The following is a 23108-nucleotide window of genomic DNA, read 5'->3' on the forward strand; positions in this document are numbered from 1 at the left end:
ATTTGTTGGTTGAAGTTCTGTCACTAATTCATGATCTGGAACTTTGATATTGAAAAAAAAAAAAAACTGTCATAAATTAGGACGTCATATACTAATTGCTTGGTGTATGACGGGGAAAAAAAGGTAGCTGTTCCCATAGATCCCATCATGAGTGCGCTCCAGGGAGACGACTCCAGCCTGAAACTGTTCTGCTGAAGTAAACAATGGCTGAGGATGACATATCACATGCTTCCTCCTCTGTCTCTCCTCCACTCTGGTCTTATTCTTCTGTCATACTGTATAAGGAGATAGCAGATTTTCAAACCTTGATTATGTTGAACTCCAAACAGACTGTCTTATCAGCTCCAATAGTTCATTGTCTGTTGCAACTGATTCACAAGCTTCTTCCTGTGTTTGTGGTTCGCAGTGATGGTGTTCCTGGAGATTTTTCGTCTTTGTTTTTTTTTTCACCAACAAACTGAATTTTCAGGATGCCTGTGTGTTTTTTAAGCAAGAAAAATACAGTTTAATTCAGATATTTTTGAGTTGTAATCTTTAAGAGATATATTTACTTCCTTTAAATTTAGAGGTTTAAATCTACTGTGGTTACTATGCCATAAAAATGTGGGAAAGCCCAGATGGTGATGCTATGACTTTGCAAGTTTAATTCACAACATTTTACACAAACATGCCTGTTTGTGTAGTGTAAAGCAACACTTCAAACACACCGCTTCATCTGACATCCTAGAAAAAGCATCAAAACAAATCTGACAAGACAGAAAGAAAACTGTGGATCTCCACAAGTCCACCACTGAGAACAAGTTCTAGATGGCTTCATGAGGAAAGAACAATATATGGAAATATTGAAGCAGCCTCCATAGACATCAGCTTAGAAAGTGGAAACTTCGGCACAAATGGGTCTTCCAAGTGGACAACGACACTAAAAAATAGTGCCAAATTAGCTACCAAGTGGCTTAAAACCAACAATATTATCAAAAAATAAGAGTTTAACTAATGAAAATGTGTGTCAAAGTCGCCTACAAACCTGACTCAGTTATGCTAGTTCTATCAGGAGGAATGGGCCAGAATTCAAGCAAACTACTGTGAGACGTTTGAGGAAGGAAACCACAAACATTTGACCCAAACCCTACAATTTATATAATTCTACCAAATAGACAGGACATGTATCCAAACATCTGATTTCCAAGGAAACATGGCAAATATCCAAAAATAGTCTTTCATTAAAGTTTAGCTTGACTTAAAAAAAGACAGTGAGAGAAAATGCAATGCGTATGCTCATATTTGATTTAAAATGTAGTTATTATGGCAACGTCTGAAATTTCTGAAGAAAAAAATAAAAATAAAATAAAAACACAGCTTCCACTGACCAGTGCGGCCGCTGTCTCTCTCCAGGACTCCCAGCAAGTGGTGGAGTCCTACAAGTCTGGCTTTGAGCCACCGAGCGACGTGGAGTTTGAGGACTACGGTCAGGCCATGAAGAGGACGGTGTCTGAGAACAGCCTGTCCAACGCCAAAGAGGGCAAAGAGAAGCCCGCTGGCAAGAGCAAGCCCAAACTGTGGCCTTTCATTAAGAACAAGAACAAGGTAATGCACGGAGCTACACTCAAAAGCCTCACTCGTTTCGATGCATTGTTCTCTCTGGGAGGTCAGCCTGCTCTTTTTGGAGCGTACAGTGGAACAAAAAGCTGGAGGCATCTCAGATTTTTTTTGTTGTCATTACCTGAAAGTTAATTAGTATAAGTTAGACTTTCTACATTAATTGCGGTGTATCATTTTCTTGCATTTTTTCCTTTAGTGCTTTTCGATATTTGTTCACTGTGTAAAGCTTGTGAATTTTCTTTTCTAGTTCTTTGTTACTATTGCCATTTTTGGTTGTTATTATTTGCCACCCGTCTCCTCCTCCCACGCAATCACCCTCACCGATGTTGGGGCCACCCTTTTTTTTTATTTTTTATATATAACACACACTAATGGATTTCTATCTTTGCTCAATGGGCGGACTCAACTGGCAGATGATAACCCGCTGTCCAATCTGAAGTAACACTCTACTTTTTACCCTTTTCGTTTCCACTGGTCCTCAGTTTCATGAAGTTTTCCTCTGGTTCTGGCTTATGAACTCTAAATCTGACCTTTGGCTGTCTAATGGGCTGGTAGCACTGTTAATAATTAAAGTAGTCAAGAAGGTAATTGAGTAATCGTGTGTATGCGTGTGAGTGTGTTTGGCTAAAAAAAAAAAAATCATAGACACTAGTGTGATCTACTCTATGTAACCTTATGGAAAAGTATTTAAACTAGAGATGCACCAGTCTGAGTTTTTGTGGCCAATGTCTGGTTTTTGTAAAGATTTGACCTGCTTATGTTGATTTTAGGTGATTTTGACTTGGGAGACATGATTCTTATATAGCTATAAGTAAGTGGTCATTAACTATTCAGTCCCTCCAGTTTTTCAAGACCACAATCGTGGAAATTCATGTAAAAGCAACAGATACTTGAGTTTTTTCATGCCAGTACATAACTGAGAGTCTATTTGGAAATTTTGTGCAAAAATGATCAAAATGTTCCTGAGGGAACATTGCACTAAAACATTAATTAACATTTCTGTAAATGTGGCACAATTAGCCAAAATGCAATTATTCATCTGTTTTCCCTGGACAATGAATAATTTATCTTGCTAAAAACAAAGGTTGTACAAAAACAAGGTTAAAATGGCCTAACAACAACAAACTTATCAATAAACACAAAAAGTACAAACAGTAAATACAAAACAAAGGAAACCTGCAAACTCCCTCCTGCAGGTGACAGCATTTCTTACTTCTACCACCCTGCTTCCTCAGCCTTCCTTGATCTCAAGTTAGTTCTTTATAAACAAAAAGTGACATTTGCTCTTCTGGTAGCACTGACTGTTTATAGAAACAGGCGATTTCTCACCATTGGCCTGAAAAAGTAATGAACAGTTCATTTGCATTTACCAGAATATTTGTGGTCAGGATCAATATCTCTTAACTTTGTATATTCCTTAGACAATGTTCATTGTTACCTTAATTACAAAATTTCTCAGAAGACACCATAATGTCTAAATCTAGTAGTAAGTATCATAGATGGAGAGATCGAAAGCTAAAAAGACTGAACATAAATATTTATGGAACAAGCTCAGTCTTCCTGTTATTTGCTGGCAGTCCTGCTTTCTTGCGAATAAATGCTCAGCACAACCTTAATTAAAAAAAATATTTTTCATTACATAGCTTGTTACAATCTTCACAATGCTGAAAATGCACCGATTGTTCTTCACTCAGTAACAGGATTGTTTTTAGCCTATTAGCTCTTAGCGATGGTGCGTTCACCGACTGAAAAAATATAGACTTTTGGAGTTTGATAAGTTGAGTGAAGCTCGAAATCAGTCTTTTCTGATGACAAACCTATTTCTCTGTGCATCTCTAATTTAAACACCACAAATATCTGCATGCAGGCATAATAGACACACAAATAGAGCTGCAAGTAATTTCTTCTAATTGAAAAGAAACAAAAGCAGTCTGTCTACGTAATGTGTCTCTGCATGTGCATTATTGTGTCTAGAAACTTGTCACTGCTTCATCGTCTCACATCTGAACCAGTTGTTCTGAGGTTTGAGGAAAGAAAGACACAATTAGCTCTGTCTCCTGATGACCTGATGAAAAAAAAACGCAGAGAAAGGATCTCTAAAATGGAATCCGGCATGCGCTTCGATTCAAACTCTTTGCTTTGTCGCAGCTGCTTGCTTTGCACCCTGAACTCACGCTGTTCGTTTTGTTCCTTTTAACAGTTTATCTTTTGCTTGGTTTTATGTTTTAACTGTTACTTTGTTCCCACAACATAAACACTCATACACTGGGTTTGGCATTCCTTTGGTTGTCTTTTACGTTCTGTTTGGCTTTTTTTTGTTGTGTATTTATTTTTTAATATTTGTAGGAGGCTTATTTATTTCGTTTTGTGTTCCCTCCTTTTCCTCCTTTGTCTTTTTTTCGTTGGATTCTCGCCCCTTTCTTCTTCTTCTTCTTCTTCTTCCATGTTTTTCTTCCTTCTCCTTTTCGAAACGGCTCCCTCTCACACTGGTAGCTTATGTCCCTGTTAACGTCCCCCCGTCAGCCCCCACCTGCCCCCCCAGCCTCATCCCTGCCCTCACCCTCTGCTGTTCCCAACGACTCCCAGTCTCCCAAGCAGCACAAGGAGCCCCTCTCCCACCGCCTCAACGACTTCATGGCCTCCAAACCCAAAATGCACTGCCTCCGGAGCCTGAGGCGAGGGGTAAGTGTGTGTCCAGCGAGCTTTGTGCATGTGTTTATATGAGTGCGTGTGTGTCCAAACCTGTACCTGAGCTCTGCACCTGCTGCACTGTATGAGCGAAGCGATGCAAACCTTTTTCAAACCCGATGAACTTTCCCCCATATTGTTGCGTTACAGCTTTTTTTTTTTTTTTTGTAATAGACTTTTTAAAAAAAAGTTATGGACACTTCTGTAAATGCTCCAAAGATTTCTCAATTTTTTTCTCTTGTGAAATTAAATCTGCTTTTAATTTGTATTCAGCCTCCTTTATACTTTTACCAATAAAATTAAATTAAGTGCAATCAGAAATCACCTACTTAGTAAACTGCAAAAACACAAATTCTTACCAAGTATTTTTGGTCTAGTTTCTATTGTAATTATCTTAGCACAAAACAAACTTACATGCATTTTTTCAGCAAAATATAGGCGCTTGTTTCAAGTAATTCCTTAATATTTATTTTAAAAAGTACTAGTTCCACTGGATTATTTCACTTGTAACAAAACATTTTCCCATGTTCCCACCGTTTCACAGTTAAATCCTACCTTGTTACAACATGATTTTTTTTTCATGTGTGAAAAGTTACAAGGGCTTGAATATGTTTGCAAAGCTTTATTATGCCAATTTGAAAACAATGCAAGCTGAATACGTATTATTTGAAAACAACTTTTGAAACTATCTGACAAGAACTTAAATCGTGTAATTAGCTTCTCTCATGCAGTGCTCAGCTTTTCCGCTTCACTTGCGTGCTTCTGTGGTGCATCGTTAGAGTCCCCGTTACTCATCTGACTCACCGACAGTCTCTTCATCTTGTCCCCTTCACATTTCATATTAACTGCGCTCACAGCGACAGACCCTCTCACCTTCCCTCTCCCGCTCCCCTTACTCCTCCTCCTCCGACAGAAATATGCAAAACGCCTGAGCCGATCCTGGCGGTAGCATGGAGACTGCAGTGGTTCCCCCCCCACTTCCTCTGTGCTACTCACTCTGCAGTCTACGTTGGAGACGGATTGTTTTAGTTTTGCTTTGATGCATGCGATATGAAAGACAGAACACAAAGAACGTGAGTTTATGATAAGAGTGGAGTGATGGAAAAGGGCCAGGAGAGGGGGTTTAGAAAGGCTGTTAGGTGGGTGGTTTTTATCAGCACCAACCCGGTGTCCTGGTTTATGTCACCACCAGTTCCTGTTCTACAGTCCTAGCTGGAGTTGCAGTAGAGATACTGGGTGCCGGTCACTGGGGAAGGTCACCGCTACTTTCCTGTCATGCGACCACTCCCTCCCATAGCCAGCTCTCCCTGACCTCAGGAACAAGGCGGTCGTTTTTAATGTTCCTTCCGGGCAAACAATTGTCATGTTTTTTTTTTTTCTTTGCATGTATTCGTGACTTAAAAGGACAGCGTGTACCCACAGTAAAAACCTAAATGCAAACATGGCCTGGAAAAGAACAAACGTGGGGCAACAGGCCGGGTTGTGAATATCATTGAGGAGGAAATGACGGTAGGGAGTGCAGAGAAGAGGGAAGTGTGTAGTTTTTCTGACTCTGGGCGCATGTAGCAGGAAGTGCACGTTCTTCCGAAAGCGGAAGTGCCGCAGCAAGTTTCAAGAAGAGAGACTTTAAAAGAAAATAGATCAGAGATAAATTGCAGACATTGTTTTCGGACCTTCAAGCGATCGAATTAGAAAGCTGAAGGTTCCTGGGGAGGCTTGGAGTGGTGTTAAAGGAAATATGTTTTTCAGACTTTCTCATCTAGTGGCGAGGTTCAATATGTAGCTACGTCTTGAATTTAGGCCTTTTTTTTTCATAATTTAAAGACCTTCTGTTTGGGAGAAAATTAGCTATTAAGGAAATTTGTAAACTAACCCTGGAGGACACCTTACAAATTTCAGTGGCAGAATCTGTTCTAATATTTCTTTATAGCTACAGGTGCGAGCACACTTCTTGTTACAAACTTAACTTAGAATCAGCTGCGGCATTCTGCAAAAGTGTTCATACTCCAACTTCTTCAAATGTCATCACCTTACAACCAAAATTTACTGCTTATTTCAGTGAGATCTGTGATCTACAAAAACAAGTTAGTGTGTTGTTATGACATGGTAGTAAATGGGGACTTGCTTTCGTTTTTTTATTTCTTTTCATATAAATATATGTTCAGTATGCTAAATTTACAGACGCCTGTATCTATGAGCTTTGTACATATAAAGAGTGAAGGTTTTGCCAAGCTCGCCACAAACAAGCTAAATCAGAAGGAATAAAGAGCATCCATGACCCCCAGTTTGTCAAGTCTTCAATCTTAAATTGAGAATCTAATTATAGACTATGACTGGACCATTCTTACATATTCTTCTACTTTGATCTGAACCACTTTTATTTTACAACTAGGCTATATGTTGAAAGAGGGTTCCACGATATTAGAAAATCACAATATTGAAAACCTTTTATTGAACATTTATTGAAGATTCAGTATGTATAATTATTATATCCATGTAGTTAAAGTAATGACAAGTTCGATATATCGTGAAACCATAATTTAACCTTTAAGTATGCTCTGGATGGGAAGCCATTGGAGCAGGATAAATAGTGGAGTGTCGTGAGAAAACTAGCAGTGCTCCGTACTAGATGCTTTGTTTATGCAGGTGAATAAGGAGTTAATTTTCAAATTTGAAGAAACAAATGCAAGAATAACAAATTTCAATTGAGTCCATGATATGCTACTACTTAGCTTAGCAATAAAATAAGCCAGTAAAAATCTAAGCTAGCTATATGCAGCACACATATAGCTAGCTTATATGTGTGCTAAATCAAAGCTTGTTTTTTCCGTTTTGAAAATCACTATTTATTAATTTTTTTAACAAACCACAAAAACTTTAGAATTTTTGGAACTTTCCCATATAATTGAATGTAAAACAAAATCAGGCATAAAGTTAAAGGAGTATAAATACTTTTATAAGGTGCTGGATGTTTCTCTTGATGTGTCTCAATAGAGGGATAGTTCAGCAAGCTCTTTGTTAATTATTTCATTTAGGAATAACAAAACATAGCCCTGTGAAGCATAATTAGTTTCTAATACAATTTTATGAATATAATAGCTTTTCATATGTGATGGGACGGTGTAGATCCATGCAAAAACTTAGTGAAACACTGACGCCAGTTGTCATTTGTCAATCCATTCATCACTTTGTGGGCTGCTACGTTGTATATGTCGCATTTATTTAAATGTTTATATGAAATAAGAAATATTATTTTACTTGCCTTCAATGCCATTAGAAACATCTTTATAATAAAGAAACCTTTGTGGAGAAATTGATCAAAGACATATCTTGCTTCAACATCCAATTCTAGTATTATTCAGTGTTTATATGAAAGTTAATAGGAACTATTTTGTTTCTCTGCCCACTTCCTGCAAGGAGCACACAGTGTTACACTGGAGATTAAAGCACCTGTGGAGGTGTAGCTGTAGTTGTGCACAGTGGAAAGATGTGCACCCCCTGCAGGAGAGCCCTCTGTGTGCTGCATATTAAGCTATCTAATCCATCCGTTGTCACTGCATGTTTGTTGTTACGGAAGTAGAAAGAGCAGGTTTGTGCTTTAGGAGCCATCTCATAAGGCAAGCAGTCATTAAGGTCTTGTTTTCCTGACTTTAAGCTCTACTCTCTCTGACTGCCACTACAGCAGCAGTCCCCGTGCTCGCTCATTTATCACAAAGAGCTCATGAAGAGGACTCTGGGTCAACCTACATATGCTTTCGAAGCAAGGCAATATGTTGTAAGTGTGCTGGTTTTGAGTTTTACGTTAGGAGACAGTGAGTATCCCACCACGTTTATACATGTCTGCGGAGAGAGCGAATGAGTATCGAGAGCGAGCGTGTCTGTGATTAGTAAGGCCACACGAAAAGCAGGCAGTAGCCTCTTTTTTTTTCTTTCTTCTTCTTAAGTGATGTGAGGAGACCGTTGGTCCCGATTAATGAGGCAAAACAACCTCACAAAGGAGGCTAGTGTCTGCGTCTGGCTCCTTGTTCATCACATGGCTGTGTCACGTGTCGGGATCGAGATGAATGATCGGAGAAGATGGTGATCTCATCCCTCATCACATGTTATCAGCTTGGGGTGTTCTGCAGCTGTCTCGGGAGGTGGGGGGCTTCCCCCCTGCTCTGTATCTGTAAAAAGGGGTCAATTCACAAAGTGTCGCAAGCACCTGAGGATGTGCGGAGATTGTGGATGTGGGGATGTGTGGCTATCGCCATCCCGCTCAGGATTCACCAACTGTGTGCTAAATAAACGTCCTGTGGAGGTGCATGTTTGGACAAGGTGTTAGTCACACTTTGGATCAGGCTTCAGCCCTCAGTGCCAAGAATTCACCCCTCCAGGGCTTTCTGTGTGCCGATGTCCCATACTACAGCGATGCTGTCTGTCTGCAAAAGCCATGATATACTTGTATATGTGTGTCTGTCTGGAGTTTAAAGTAAACATTAAAATGTATGCTAGGTTGCACATTGATTGCTAATATTTGCAGCACTTATTACATAATCAGTTACCGTAAAGCTTCAGGATGTAGTAGGTTGTCATTGGAACACGTAAAGCAGGGCAGATGCACTCTTAAAGCTAAATGTCTTAACTTTTTGTCCATGTCATCCATCCAACTTTTAAATTGCCCGTCAACAACTTCCCTTTTACATTTCCACTGAGGCCATAATTTACCTAGTTGCTCATACTGTTGCAACAATTGCCGTTGAAAAGTTTCATGTGCATCATGGGCATAAATTGCAGATTAAATCAGAAATTTAAATGTAATGTGTGTACATTTGAACGACATTAACAGTTAATTAATATAGTTTGGCCATCATGCGTAATGTTTCTGATGTATTGTGAAGGTTCCCTGATTATAATATTAATCACCCATTTCCCCAGTCAGCCCACCGCCATGATTGAAAAAAATCCCTGAGGAAACCCTGTCGTGTGCAATTTTGACTTAACAAATTTGAATCTGAGCATGCAAATGTTTTAAATGTAGTTTGTGTCTGAATCTTTTCATTTGCAATTCAAATGCGCCTTTAAAGGCCTTAACGTAATGTATTCATGCCACATTGAAACATTTCACCAGTACCGCAGGAGTTTTTAAAACTCTAAATATGACATACACTAAGTAGTTTTACTGACATCCGTAAATCTCTTGGAGTATGTGAGAGCAATTAATGCATGTGAAGATGAGGTGAGTCTTCCAGGGCTTTGCAGTGAGGATCATAACAAGCCATTCCAGCTGGATGACTTGATTAGAGGACTAATGAGAGCTTGTCAGTACGCGAGCCTGTAACAGGATTACAAGTCATCTGCTCCAGCTCTACCAGCGGGGTAGAGCTGGAGCAGATGACTCCATCTGCTCCAGCTCCAGGTTTTGTGGGGTTTTCCCCTACAAAACCCCAACAGTACCTGCTCCAAAAATCACTCAGCCAATCATACATACATATAAAAGCAAAACAACTTTGAGTCAAACCCTTTTTTTTCCAGTTCATAATTGTTCTCATGTGTAATTTAATTTTTCTTCCCAACAACTGTGAATTTGACCAAGACTCTCCAGCCTGTGTGTATCCATTTTCTGCCTCCATGTCAACACGCAGATCTGCTAAATGTGAACACTGGCTTTTTGGCGCCCTCTGCTGTCCCCTCTGTGTCACTACATCAACAGTTGGTCGTGACAGACAAGTAAAAGGGGGCGGGGGAGGGGGTGTGTGTGTGTGGGGGGGGAACAAACGATTCCCTTCACCTCTGTTTACTTCTCGTCTCTGCGTTTGCATTCATCTGTCATCACTTTAAATTGATCTCACTGTGCATGCTTCATGCTGTAGGTGGGCTTTTTTTTTTTCTTTTCCCTCCCGCTGTTGTAGCTCTCATGTTCCATTAATACATCAATGTTAAACTTCACCACTCTGGAAAAGAGAGGACAGGCTTTATAAGTCAAATAATTTCTGAAAGTGCTTATTTATGTCACAACTGTGTTTTCAGTAAAGTCAAATCGTTCAGTGCTCTCTTTCCCTCATGTGGTGCAGTCTGACACAATACAGCATTATTATGAAATGAAGGTAAAGTGTTTTTTTGTTCTTCTTTGTTTGTTTTGGGAGAACAAATGGCTGTGATGTTTCACTTGGTGCTGACGTTTATCTGTTGTGTCTTTCTCCCTTCCTGCTCCTCGACATTTTTTTCTCTCCCCTGTCCCTTCCCATGAAGCTTTCTCTCAAGCTGGTAAGCATGACCGTATAACTGCACGTCCCGTTAGAGGCATGACCGAAGCACGCATGTCACCTCCCCCGCCCTGTAACAATTTAACCATTTACGTTTTGTTGTGCTCCGTTTGTTTTTGCTTTGAATATGAGTTAATTATGAAATTAATTTGCAGCGACGTAACAGTGAACTTGAAATGTATGTCATCTGTGTGCTATTTTATTTTTTTGCCGTTTTTGTGCTTTTTTTGTTTTGTTTACGTTGTGGTTGTGTTCTCGTCCTGTCTCTCCCGAAACGTGTCTGTGGTGCAGATCACACTCAATTCCCACGTCCGGAGTCTCATTGAGGTGATCACATTTACTCTGTGTTTTTACCCATTAGTCTGCCCCTGTAATCCTCACTGTCTGGAGCAAATTGTTAGATCTCCGTAACAAGTACTAATCCGACTGAAATTAGAAGGTGTCGTCTCATGTTCTCACACTGCATGCCGGTACTTTTGTAGTATTTAGTTTCTAACACAAGAAACCTCATCTGGTGGGCATGCTTACGAAGAAAATCAACTTGATTATAATATTTCTGTGAATGAGATGCTATTTTCTTGGCTTAATAAGACAGTTTTGGGAAATACTTTTTCATTTCTAAATAAAAAAGGAAAGAAATCAGTTCTATCCATATATTTAGCATACAGAAAATTGAGTCTCTTGCCATCTTCTTATTCCCAGCTTACGTTCATCATGACGCTTTGTCTACTGTCCTTAGCGTCACTTTTAACGTCTTCGGGACAATGCTTCCCATTTGAAAATGGGACGAATATAACACAATGGCACACTTGCAAAGACAAGTCACTCCAGACAAGAAGCACAGATACAGGGAAGCTAGTCGGAATTGATGGAACTAATTCATTTGCAAACCCGAAAGAAAAACCCTTTTCAAGGCCGCAAAAGACCTTAAACTGAGATTGAGGGTTACCTACTTGCTACAATAGCATTTTTATATTAAAATGACCTAGTTGAAGGCCAGACGTAAATCTGATCGGGAATATTTCACAAAACAGTAAGTTGCTACTTTCTAGATAGACTAAAGTGGTTGAGTTATGCCCACAAAAGCTAACAAAATAGTAAAACCAAAGAGTGATTCTGCAAACTTTTGACTAAGGGGTAACAGACAAATCACACATTTTTATTAAATATAAATATTTGAGTATCGCTCCTCAGTGATGAAATACTTTGTGTGGGTCTATGCAGTTGTAACATGACAAAAAGTGGAAGCAATCAATGGTTATGCAAACTTGAACTATACCCAATGTCACAGCTATCATTTTAATGTAATGACTTCCTTTCAAATTCAGGACACCTGTATGCTAAAATTTGACCTTGGGAGTTGTGAGTATTTTGTACAACAAGACTATTGAAAAGAAAATGTATTTCCCAAAAAATATGACCTCTTCCTTTAGGCTGACTTCAAAAGGGACTCTAGTTTCTGTGAATGCTTTGGGTTGTTTGATTCCATGCAGAACGATCTAACCAACAGATTCAGTCCAAAGGAAATGTAAAATGACCAAATATCTCTCTTTAGAATTAGCACATAGAGTTAAACCTCATCTTAGCATTTTCATCCTGAAGATTTGTGAGCTCTAATTCATGAAGACGCATGGTGTCCCTGCATGACGACTGACGGATGTTTGTTATGTTGCATGCCGGGTTAAGTGTTGCATGGTGATACAGGGAGGAAGGGTAAAGTTTCTGTATTGATCTAGCTGCTGTAATCGACCTCCAGTGTGTAGCACCAGCTGCCTGAGAGAGACCCACCACAAGCCTTCACCTCTTCAGTCCACACTGAATCAACAGTGACAGAATTATTTAGCACTTGTGCAACCCACCTTTGCTAATAGCCTGAGTCTTGTTTCATAACATTTTACAGAGAAACAGAACTTTAGTTATTCCTCTGTAGAAGACGTTAAATTGTTCGGTCCACCTGGATCTTTGTCTTCTCTTCCCCTTAGTCTTCCTGGTCTAAGCCACTAGTCTACAAACTATGGCTCCGTAGGCCCCAAGTGGCTCATTGGGTCTTCCACAATGGCTATTAACTTTAGCTTGAATTTATACAGAATCAATTCATGAAATTAATGTTGCAAAATATAGATTTAATAACAAATGCTGGTTTTATTTGTTTATGTAATAAATAGATTTTTCATGACAGAATGACACTACAAATACTGTTGATATTTATTTTAAATCTAGTTTTTTTTGTCATCAAGTTGGAAACTGTGCCTTCTTTCATTTTTCATAAATTTCAACATCCGATATAAGTATTCTTTTCTGCAAGTTTGTTTTTATTTTTTTTGAAAACAGAAAATTAGGTACTTTTAAAAATGACAAATTTTCTGAAATTGATAGTTATCAAAAAATAGAAGTTGTCTTAAAAAAAAGAGGTCTTTTAATTTATGAAAGCTTAAAGCAGAGAGCATGCTATTATATAAAAAAATTCCCCAGCATTTATATCGTTTTTTTTATGTTTTATTAGCATTTTTTAATGTTTTATTAGCTTCATATATATATATATATATATTCTAATATATTAGAGGTGTGCCGATTGATCGGCCACCGATCATAATCGGCTGATTTCCGTGAAAAAGTGTATGATCGGTGATCGCCAATCACGGTCTCTTGTTGCCGATACCGATCACCTGCATCTCATTTCGCAGCCTGCCTGTGCAGCTGGTCTCCTCTTTCCTTCACTCTGCACAAACGCGCAGCAACAAATCCTAAGCAATGTGGAACTATAACGCACTGAGTGAATGGGGAAGTTTGCGTGTTGCGGCGGAAAAATTGAAGCACGTGGGGTGAAGCATGTCAAAATGCATCAACACGACCAATCTAATATGACATAAAACAATGCCATACTTGATGGAGTTTGGTTACATCGAGGCTCACTGCAGTAAAAAAGACATATGGAGGATCAAATAGCAGGTAGCTATTTGATCCTATTTGTGGTAGCTATCACCTAGCAGCGCACAGCTACAAACACTCACCCGGATTAGCATGACGGTCAGAAAGCTAAACAAATAACCCGCAAAATTATTTAAGTCTTTTGAGCTGCGATGTAAGACGCAGGTTCTGCTCTCGCAGTTGAACCGCTGCTACGCGCTACAGGTAGTAATATTTGACAGACGGAGCACCGCTTCTGCTCCACCTGGTAGTGACTCTCACACCGAACCTCTGCTTAAAGCTGCAGCATCTAACCTAAAAAAATACATTTTACATACGTATTAAAACAAACAAAATTTAATAAAATAATAATACAGACTGGAAACGATCATAAAACCTTCTACACTCCCCTAACCTCCACATCAGGAGCATTCGGTCCCAGCAGAGAGCAATCACGCAGTTTGAAACCCATTAGCCAACTCACACTTCCGGCAGAGTGCTAGATTAGAAGTGGCGACTGAACAGGTGAACGGCGTCAAAAGCCTTTACACAGGCAAACATCTAATCTTTAGTTCTCACTGTGTTAAAGAGCGGCTGCAGTGTCTCCTTTTACCGAGCCATGTAACTGGACCAGAACTTAAAAGTGTTGCCTTTTCTGGCATTTGGTAAATGGAGACACTGCATCTGCCTAGACAAGGTTACTCTGGAAACAGCAGCTCACAAATGGTAGACTGCCAATTTTTTGTATTCTTACACGAGATTTTATGTCCCCTTATCTTTCTGTCTCCCTTTTTTTCCTGCTTTTTCTTGTCTTTTAGGGATCTGGACCAGAGGACTTCAGTCATCTGCCACCAGAGCAAAGGAGGAAGAAGCTACAGGGCAAGATTGACGACCTCAATAAAGATATTCACAAAGAGATGGACCAGAGGTTTTTGTTTTTAATAGTAATAATAAAAGAAAAACACATTGAATTTTGAGTCTTTTACCCGTGTCACAATGACTTCAATTTGCTTCCTCCTTTCCAGGGATGCACTGACCAAGATGAAAGACGTGTACATAAAGAACCCCCAGATGGGCGACCCGACCAGCGTGGACCCCCGGCTGACAGAAATAGCCCAGAACATTGAGAAGCTCCAGGCTGAAGCACAGAAGTTTGAGGTTAGTCCAGAGCCAGATGCAGCTCTCAACTCTCTTCAGTGTTAATGTTGGTGGAGCGAGAATGTTTGTACATTCAGAGCAGTAAAAAATGAGGTGCTAAAGCTGGGTTCGGTCCAAATGCTAATCCTGTCCATATTAGGACAAGATGTGGATGCAGACTGAGCGGTCTGCAACAGCCTCATTTAAAAAGGGAGCTCGTCATTTTAAATCACCATACTGCCTTGCAGGAGAATGCCTAACTGTTTCAACTTCTTGTCAGTGCGCAAACAGAAACTTTTATACATTTGCTTGAATAACTTGTACTTTTAGAAGTAGTTTTACTCCGCTGTACTTCCTGCTTTTACCTACATAACTTTTTTATGAAGTATCGCTCTTGTGCAAAATTTCTGGATAGCGCCTTTGAGTCAATATGTCTGTTTTTCAGGGCTGGTTAGCGGAAGTAGAGGAGAGGATGCCTTCGAAGAGCGACTCACACCGTAGAAGCGGACTTTACGAGACTCAGAGCAACATAGCAGTGAGCAACAACTGTGCGCAGGACAGAGAGAGGTATGGCATACTCAGACAAACATGAGTCCTGCGCCCAACAAAAATCAGATGAAGCTCTTTTTTTGTGTGTGGAAGGAAACTGCAAATGTTTTCACTGTATGTTTAATGTGTGTGTTGGCCCCTGAGCAGCCCGGACGGCAGCTACACAGAAGAGCAGAATACAGAAACTCAGGTCAAAGCCAACATTAACCCCACCCCCAACACCAACCCCATCCCTACCACCATGCCGGACGACGAGGAATTTGACGACGACGACGAGCCGCTGGCCACCATTGGCACCTGCAAAGCGTTGTACCCTTTCGAAGGTAACACACTGCCGTGAAGTGTGAGATATAGTTTGGAGACGCACATACATAACCATTATTGGTTGGATGCCGGGAAAGGCCTGCCATTTGTGGAAATGATCTAAATGTGAAGGATGTGGACAAGCACGATTCCGTCGACTGAGGAGGCGGAGGGTGTGATGTTTCTGTGGAAATGTGTGGAGGAGGGATGTGAATAAAAAGTACATTTTTCTCTTCCTCTTTTTCAAGCTATCCTGAGCTGTTTGGTACAAAAATCCCACTTGGTAAAGGTGAAATTTTATTGGCTTCTTTTCACAAAAAAATTTAAATTCTTCCTAAGAGTGAAAAAGAAGCTTTAGTCATCTGAAAATAAAGATGCATATACTTGTAGTTGGTCTGTATTATAGACTGCTGACATAACATCAAAAATAAACTTTTTGCTGTTCATATTAGTGGTTACCTTTATTTTACGTTTCAAATGTTTTGCGTTCCAACCAATTCTAACCCTTCATGCCTTGGTGCAAAGTCTCATTGTGCTCTTTTATTCAAGTCCAGCCTTTTTAGCAGTAAATTGCCTTTTTTACGTTTTTAGGGGTATAACATAAACTCTCCAGAACTTAACTTTCTCCATTAAATGTCTATTTTCAGACATCGAAGTCAATTTGGAACAATTCTTTCTGTTTTAGTTCCATAAAAGCCTAAAATGCACAGCTGTTAACTAAGCTGTTCTTACTAGCTTTCAAACCTCTCCGCAATGCAATGGATTTATAGGACTTTTGTGTGGTAGACCACCACAAGTTACGAGGAAAATTAGACATAAACATAAAAGTGCATTATAAATAAATCTTAAAAAGTGAGGCTTTCATCTGTTTTCAACCTCCTTTGATTGTGATAACGCTAAATAAAATCAAGTGCGACATTTCCTTTAGAACTCACGTGATTAGAAAATACAGTTTGAGACGTGAGTTTTCAATGGATTAATTATTAATTGGAGAGGTAACCAAGAAGGTTTTAGGAATTGCTTTTCCTATTAAAGGCTGCAGAAAACTTGAAGAGGGGTTGGAGATTTAAAATGGCAAAATGGTCCAGTCAAAATCCAGACCTAAATCCAGTATGTTCCCACACTTTTCAGATTTTCATTAATGAGAAATGTCATTGGGAGGTGAACCTTCAGCCCAGTCTGAGGTCCTCAGCACTCTGGACGAGGTTTTCTACCAGGATATCTCTGTTCTTGACCGCATTCATCTTTCCTTCAATCAATCACTCGTCCTATCCCTGCAGCTGAAAAACACCCCTATAGCATGATGCTGCCACCACCATGTCTCACTGTTGGGATTGTACTGGGCAGGTGACGAGCAGTGCCTGGTTTTCTCCACATATACTGTACTGCTTAGAATTAACGCCAAAAAGTTCAATCTTCGTCTCATCACTAGAAGTTTTATTTAAACACTCTTAAGGAACACGTTATTGCTAAATAAACTAGAAGCTCTTGCATAACTGAACGGGTGGATGATAGGCCATTGCAAACTGCTGCCAGTTTTGTTTTCCTCTATCTCATGCACAGAGAGCCGTTTCGTGTTGATTAGTTTATTAATGTTTTCTGCCGCCTTTTCAACTAAACGCAGTTTGCCGTTTTCCTGCAAGTCCTCAAGCTTAAAGAAACTGACGTCCACTTTGTTTCTCTCCTTGCCCAGGTCATAACGAAGGCACCATCGCCGTGGCCGAGGGTGAGCTTCTGTACGTCATAGAAGAAGACAAAGGAGACGGCTGGACACGGGTTCGGAGGAACCAGGACGAAGAAGGATACGTCCCAACATCCTACATTGAGGTCAATCTGGAACCGAATGCCAAAGGTGCTATGACGTACATCTAACTTGGCAAGCTCATCCTGTGACAGATTTTTTTGTTTGTTACTTTAATCAATATCTTTCCATTGACTGGGTCAAAGATTATAGATTGTTAATAGCCACTTGGAAAGATGCACTTCCCGTCTCCGTAGAGGGAAGGACCAATCATATTTGTCTTTTGTGCCTCATGACAGTTGATGCAGGGAGCGTGCCTTTTAATTCTGAGGTCCATTGTGTGAAGACTCAGAGGACAAGGCACACATTTTCACTGCAGTGCCACCTAGTGGTCGTACAACACGAGTCATGACACCTCCAGTCAAAGCTGTGGGACAAATCAGCTGCTGACAATGAGCACCGATACATTTCAAACACAAACCTCTTGATTACACTTGTTAGAATCTTAAATGTTAGAATATGGACTTGAACTATTATAATATTAATCAAGGGGTCTGATCCACCACCATGAAAGACCATCTGAATCGTGTGTTTTTGTAACTCGTTGCACCCAAACGACAAACATGCTCAACGTGCGATCATACAAAACGCTGCCGAGATCTGCTGTATTAATTTTATGTCTTCAGTTACTTTTTGTAGGCCGATCAGAAATAGAAACACAATAAAATCCATGACCTCAACTCTAAAAATGTTGCATGCCTTTAATATTATAAATGCTGGCGCATTAGGAAATGTAAAACCAATTATTGTTCCCAATGAGGGATGATTTTATAAGACTAGTAATCAAGTTTACGGCATTTTTTTTATTGCTCTGTTTCCACATTCTCGATTCACTTTTTGATAACTGTATTGTTGGCCTGCTCTGGATCTTTCTCTCCAGGCCAGTGGTAAAGGAATAAAGGAAAAAGAAATCAGCTGCTCTCAGCTCTATGGTGAGACTGAGCTGAGGTTGCGACTTTTTAAAGCTCCATGGTGTCTTGCATGGGTCTTCTAGCAACACCGTCTGTCATTCCACTTCACTGCCACATAATATTTCGCGCAACGAAACAGACTGACTACTTCTCAGATTAGTGCAAAGGCCTCAGTTTGGCTTTCACAGGGTTTGTTATGGCACTTTTTTTTTCTTTACCAGAGTTTTTGAGAAGTGTTGCATGCTGCAGCATCTGTGAGTGTTTTGTCATGACTTGGAGTTAGCATGTTGTGACAAAGTGCGGTGGCTGCTTGCTAGCATAACCTCACGACTGACAACAGCTAAATAAGGTGATGATTGTAGCTTTACGGACATATCTTTGGTCGATCTACAGACATTCAGTGCCTTGTTCAAAATCAAGTCATACTTTTTCATCCTGTTTCGCATTTTATCACAGTACCGCCAGAGAATTTAAACTTTAAAGTGGAAGGAAAATGATGGTTTACAAAATTGCTTTTGCATTTATATTCAGCCTCCCTTGACAACACTTGAGGCATGTATTTCTGCAGTCAGACTGAAGCATTTTGGGGGCTAGTCTAGTAATATTTTTATGTAGTCTCCTCTATAAAATAGCTCAGTTTCAAGCAGATCATGGGTCACTGCCATTTTTAGATCGTAGAGAGTTAAAAGTGGAATTTGTTTCAGCCGAGTTAAAACGGTATAACTTTACTTTTAGTTTTTACTCCATCCAGTGCTGGTTCCTGGTTCCTTTCCTTTATTAATGTTGTCCAAGCCTTTTATTTAAGGTAACAGATTGAAGGGGGATGAATGTAAATGGTTGCCACTCACGATTTTTTATGTTCACATTTTTTTTCATCCAGTTCACAAAATCTGTATATTAATAAAATACATTAAAGTTTGTGGTGGTAAAATGGTAAAATGTGGAAAAGCTGAATGGGTATGAATAATTTTGCAAAGCACCATACATTATAACACATTATTATTACTTCTAACAGTTTCACATATACCACAACCCCTTTTCTATTCATATTTAAATATTTGGGATCTTCGAGTTTCTCTTTTAACACTAACTTTCTTCTTTTTTTGTCATCTTTCTTGTTTTTGTTTCTTTGTTCGTTTGTGTGTATTCTCCTTTCAAATTGCAGATTCCTAAAAGCGAGAGGCTGGCAGAGGAATGGCAGGGCAAGCAGCCGCGGCGAAAACCACGGTGTGAAAAAGTGAAAGATGGGCTCAGTATTTAGAGAAAAAAATATCTGAGAAAGAGAGAGCGATGGATGATAAGAATGCCGCTGAAATTCACAAACATTTTGACAAAAAAAAAAACATTTATCAGCAGCGTCGAGCTTCCTCCGCTGAACAAGAGATCGGTTTTAGCTCTCATAACATTCTCCATTTTAACTCCTCCCTACCACCACTCAGATGATAGTACACAATTTGATCCTTATTGTTTTACAGCAGAGCTTTGCTTCTTAATGTCACTAACTCTGCTTGCGGCCATGAAGAGGTTTTTTTTTGGCATCCTCGCTCCTAACGCCCCTCGCTGCCCCTTGCTCGGCTTTTTTTCTCTCTCTCTCTCCTGCCTAATTCCTTGTGTCACTCACAATTACGGGAAAGCGTGTGGTCAGAAACAGGACGGAAGAGCAGCAGGAGCCCGAAGGGGGATGTTAAAACACAGCCGCACGAAGCCGTAAACTTCCTAAAACAAGTCATCCCAGTCTCATCGCCTTCACCCTTCACTCCTTAAAAAAAGTATTTAAAAAAAAAGTCAACCACTCATTTTGCAGGTTTCATCCAAGCAGAAACAGAAGGAGATGCTGATCTTTTTTTTTCTTTTTTTTTTCGTGTTTCTGCTTTCTTCTTTGTTTTTGTGTCGCACCACGTTCAGGTTCCTGGGACCGGCTGGAGGCCCGTCACTCTCATCCACACAGTACTCATATCTTGTCACTGGTGTCTGTTCCTCTCTCTGACCACACCCTTTCGTTCCCACTCTCCTTCCTGGCCCCCACAAACCCCACTCAGGCAGCTCAGGCTACCTGTCTCACAGCTGCTTCGAGCCTCCCCCGTCTTGCTTCTTTTTGTTATTTTATTTTTTAATTTGCTAAGGCTCGGGGCGTGTGGTGTGGTGCATGCTTGCCCTGTCTTCCTCCTCGCCCCCCTCTGCTGGCGGCTCGGAGAGGCGGCTTACGCCACCCCCCACCCACCCACTCCGTCCTGCTGCCGCTGCCTCGAGCCTTTCTGTTCAGTTTAACCCTCATTGCCTGGTCACACTGTTTAAATTAACCTGGATGCTACTGTTTGGGTTCAGTGCCTGTGGTTTTTTTAATAAACTTTTTTTTAAATATATTTATGTACATTTCCTTTCTGTTTGTTCTAAAAGCATGTTTTCCTTGTTTTTAACTGCAAATATGTGATCTTTCCCTTCTCCTTCTCCCAGTGCTCCAAAGTGTAATCACAGATGAGGACGTTAGGGAGCCATAATGTTGTTTTCTGACTGATCTTACACATAGATAGGTCACGTCTTGTGAATTTCTGTCTTTTTCTATTTGTTTGTAAAACCGTAATGCGACTTGTGGCTAGTTTACAGTCCAACACCCTGTGGGAAATGTCTCTGCTTGGTTTAGGCAACTCCTAAAAATAAATAAATATCCCCGTTTCTACTGTATACGAAAATGTACTGTGATGAACATTTTCTTGAGACTGAAGTGTGACAACATACACAGATCATCACCTGAATTGAGCCTTAACCAGGTGGGACGAAAAAGATGTAGTCGGATTTGTTTAATACGATGAAAGTGTCTGTAGGCATGGGCCGGATTACTGGTGTTAAGGAATGCCGTGGTTTTTCAAATCTGCAAACATTTAGCAACATTTCTACGGTTTAAACTCCTTTTAAATGTGGAGGTGACTGAAGTTCTCTCCAGATAATAATGAGCATCTCTTAAACCATATCCTCCTGGCTGTCGCTCAGCCAACTGAGAGAATGCTACTGCTGTCTTTCTTATACTTGTCAGGTAGATTCGGTATAAATGGGGACAAAAATTGGAACATTTGTTAAATTTTCTGCTGGTGCGGTTCACCTTCACGCTGCACTGTCGAAAGAACTAAACCTGTTTACCTCCTCGCCTTTAGTGGTGCTGGACCACGAGTCACCGAAGGAAATTACACGAAAACTTCTGAAGACGTCGGCGCAACTTCCTCCTTCACAAAATGTGAATAAAAATGTTATGGTGTCAGATTTTAGTGGTTGAAGTTCATTTCTGTTTTTGCTAAAAGACCAAAAGCCATTTCTTGCGCCATCGCTAGACTTTTTTGTTTTGGTTGTATTTAGTACATGTGCATTGGGGTCAAGAACGTGGTATTCTCAGTGTTCTGCTGGTTTAGGACCGGGTATGTTACTTTTGCCGCTAGATCAGAATCGTTTATTCATATTTACAGATTAGCTGACCCCCAAAATTTCTGAGAGTCTAACCAAGGGGTCATATAAGTATTTTCTGAATTCATTTCACTTTGAAATTTAAGCACCCAGCATGGCGAGGTGTTTATTTGGCTGCGTCACATGTGGGATATGCAAAGCACACAAGAGCTATGTTGTGTTCTCAGTGTCAAATTCACAGTAAGGTATATTTTACTCCACTGAAATAAAAGCTCAATAGTAACAAGAGCACAAAAGAGTTTTTGATAGAAGAAGTTGGATCACGCTGTACATTTTGGTTACATCCTGTCTGAAACTCAGACCGACCCATGCCTATCTCTGACTGGAAGACTACAACTTTTTCCCCATATTCAATGGCACATAGTGTACAAGATTTCAACTTTTTTTTATTATTTGTTTGTACTCTTTGAGATTCTTCCTCTTTGTGTCTTTTTTTTGTTGGAATATTCTGTTTCTCATCCCACCTAAATGAGACTCCTCTTAACAGCAAAGATAAACAATCCTGCTGTTTTGTGTTCTGTTCAGTATCCACGTACAGCAGGTTTTCATAAACACTTCCCATGCGGAGGAGTGATTAAGCAGACCTATTAATAGGCTCCCGCCCTCCCCTATCTCATCATGTCAAGATTTTTTTTTCCAAGTTTATTTTGTGTCTGTAATAAACGTTGAGAGCGAAGTGGCAGATGCCTCACCACAAATCTTCCAGCCCTCAGAATCACCTGCCTGTACAGAGGATGTGACATGATGGAATTAGAGAGAGTATATATGAATTTATTAAAAAGGAACAAAAAAAGTTTTAAAAGGAAAAACATCTATTTTAACTATATGGACAGTCTTACCACGGATTTATTTGCTTCGACTAGTAAGACTTCTCTTCCTTTATGAGACCTACCAAATGGTGTGTTTTTTGCACTTTTTCATTTGTGTTCCATTTGGTGGCCCCATGCTTGTTGTTTTGGAGCACTGAATACTTTGTATTGTGTTTAATTTTATGTGCCAATTAAATATGCCTGAAAAGAAAGAATGATGTGCATGTTTTTTCCTTTCTCATGGCGATTCGAACATGATTGCCAGTCATTACTGTGCTGATGTGCATCCACAAATGTGTTTGAGAAGTCACATTTTTTATACACAGATAAAGTCTGATTATTAGGCTTTATGATGTAAAAAAAAACAAAAACAAGAAAAATTCCAAGGAGCCTGTTCCTTCTTTTAAAACGTCATTTATGGAATGATATCTCAGAAATAATGAGTTTAAGATGAAACACAGAAACAGCAAATAATCATTATATTGATAAGCTGCTCTGAGAAGATAAAGGATATTTATGTGAATGAATGTCATTTAATTAATAAATTAGTCCAGGAGGTGGCTTTACGCTTTTATTTACAGGCAATTTTCAATATTTGAAGTATCAGTGCAGATTTGCTAGTTGCTTACAAAAAGTTAATTTTCTTAACTTTTACTTTAATGAATAGATCTCCATATTATGTAACGGAATATAGAAACTACATAGA

General features: G+C 39.7%; 1 protein-coding gene across 32 annotated transcripts in view; it reads left to right on the forward strand.

Moving 5' to 3' along the window:
- fnbp1b (formin binding protein 1b) overlaps positions 1–22617 on the forward strand; it is a 65932-nt gene extending 43315 nt beyond the window's left edge. For 6 of the 32 annotated variants that reach the window (XM_081613155.1, XM_081613152.1, XM_008423567.3 and 3 more), the window contains 10 exons: positions 1393–1584; positions 4093–4281; positions 7970–8062; positions 10519–10533; positions 10824–10859; positions 14258–14367; positions 14465–14597; positions 15022–15143; positions 15273–15448; positions 17122–22617. In XM_081613155.1, coding sequence (XP_081469281.1) covers positions 1393–1584; positions 4093–4281; positions 7970–8062; positions 10519–10533; positions 10824–10859; positions 14258–14367; positions 14465–14597; positions 15022–15143; positions 15273–15448; positions 17122–17300 — 1245 coding nt within the window. In that variant the 3' untranslated portion in view covers positions 17301–22617. The remainder of the gene's footprint in view (positions 1–1392; positions 1585–4092; positions 4282–7969; positions 8063–10518; positions 10534–10823; positions 10860–14257; positions 14368–14464; positions 14598–15021; positions 15144–15272; positions 15449–17121) is intronic. The other 26 variants (XM_081613140.1, XM_081613146.1, XM_081613147.1 and 23 more) reach the window with 19 other exon arrangements.
- The last annotated feature ends 491 nt before the right edge of the window (positions 22618–23108 follow it).

Source organism: Poecilia reticulata, chromosome 12 (genome assembly GCF_904066995.2).
Source record: "Poecilia reticulata chromosome 12, P_reticulata-male-v2, whole genome shotgun sequence".
In the NCBI taxonomy this organism is placed as follows: domain Eukaryota; kingdom Metazoa; phylum Chordata; class Actinopteri; order Cyprinodontiformes; family Poeciliidae; genus Poecilia; species Poecilia reticulata.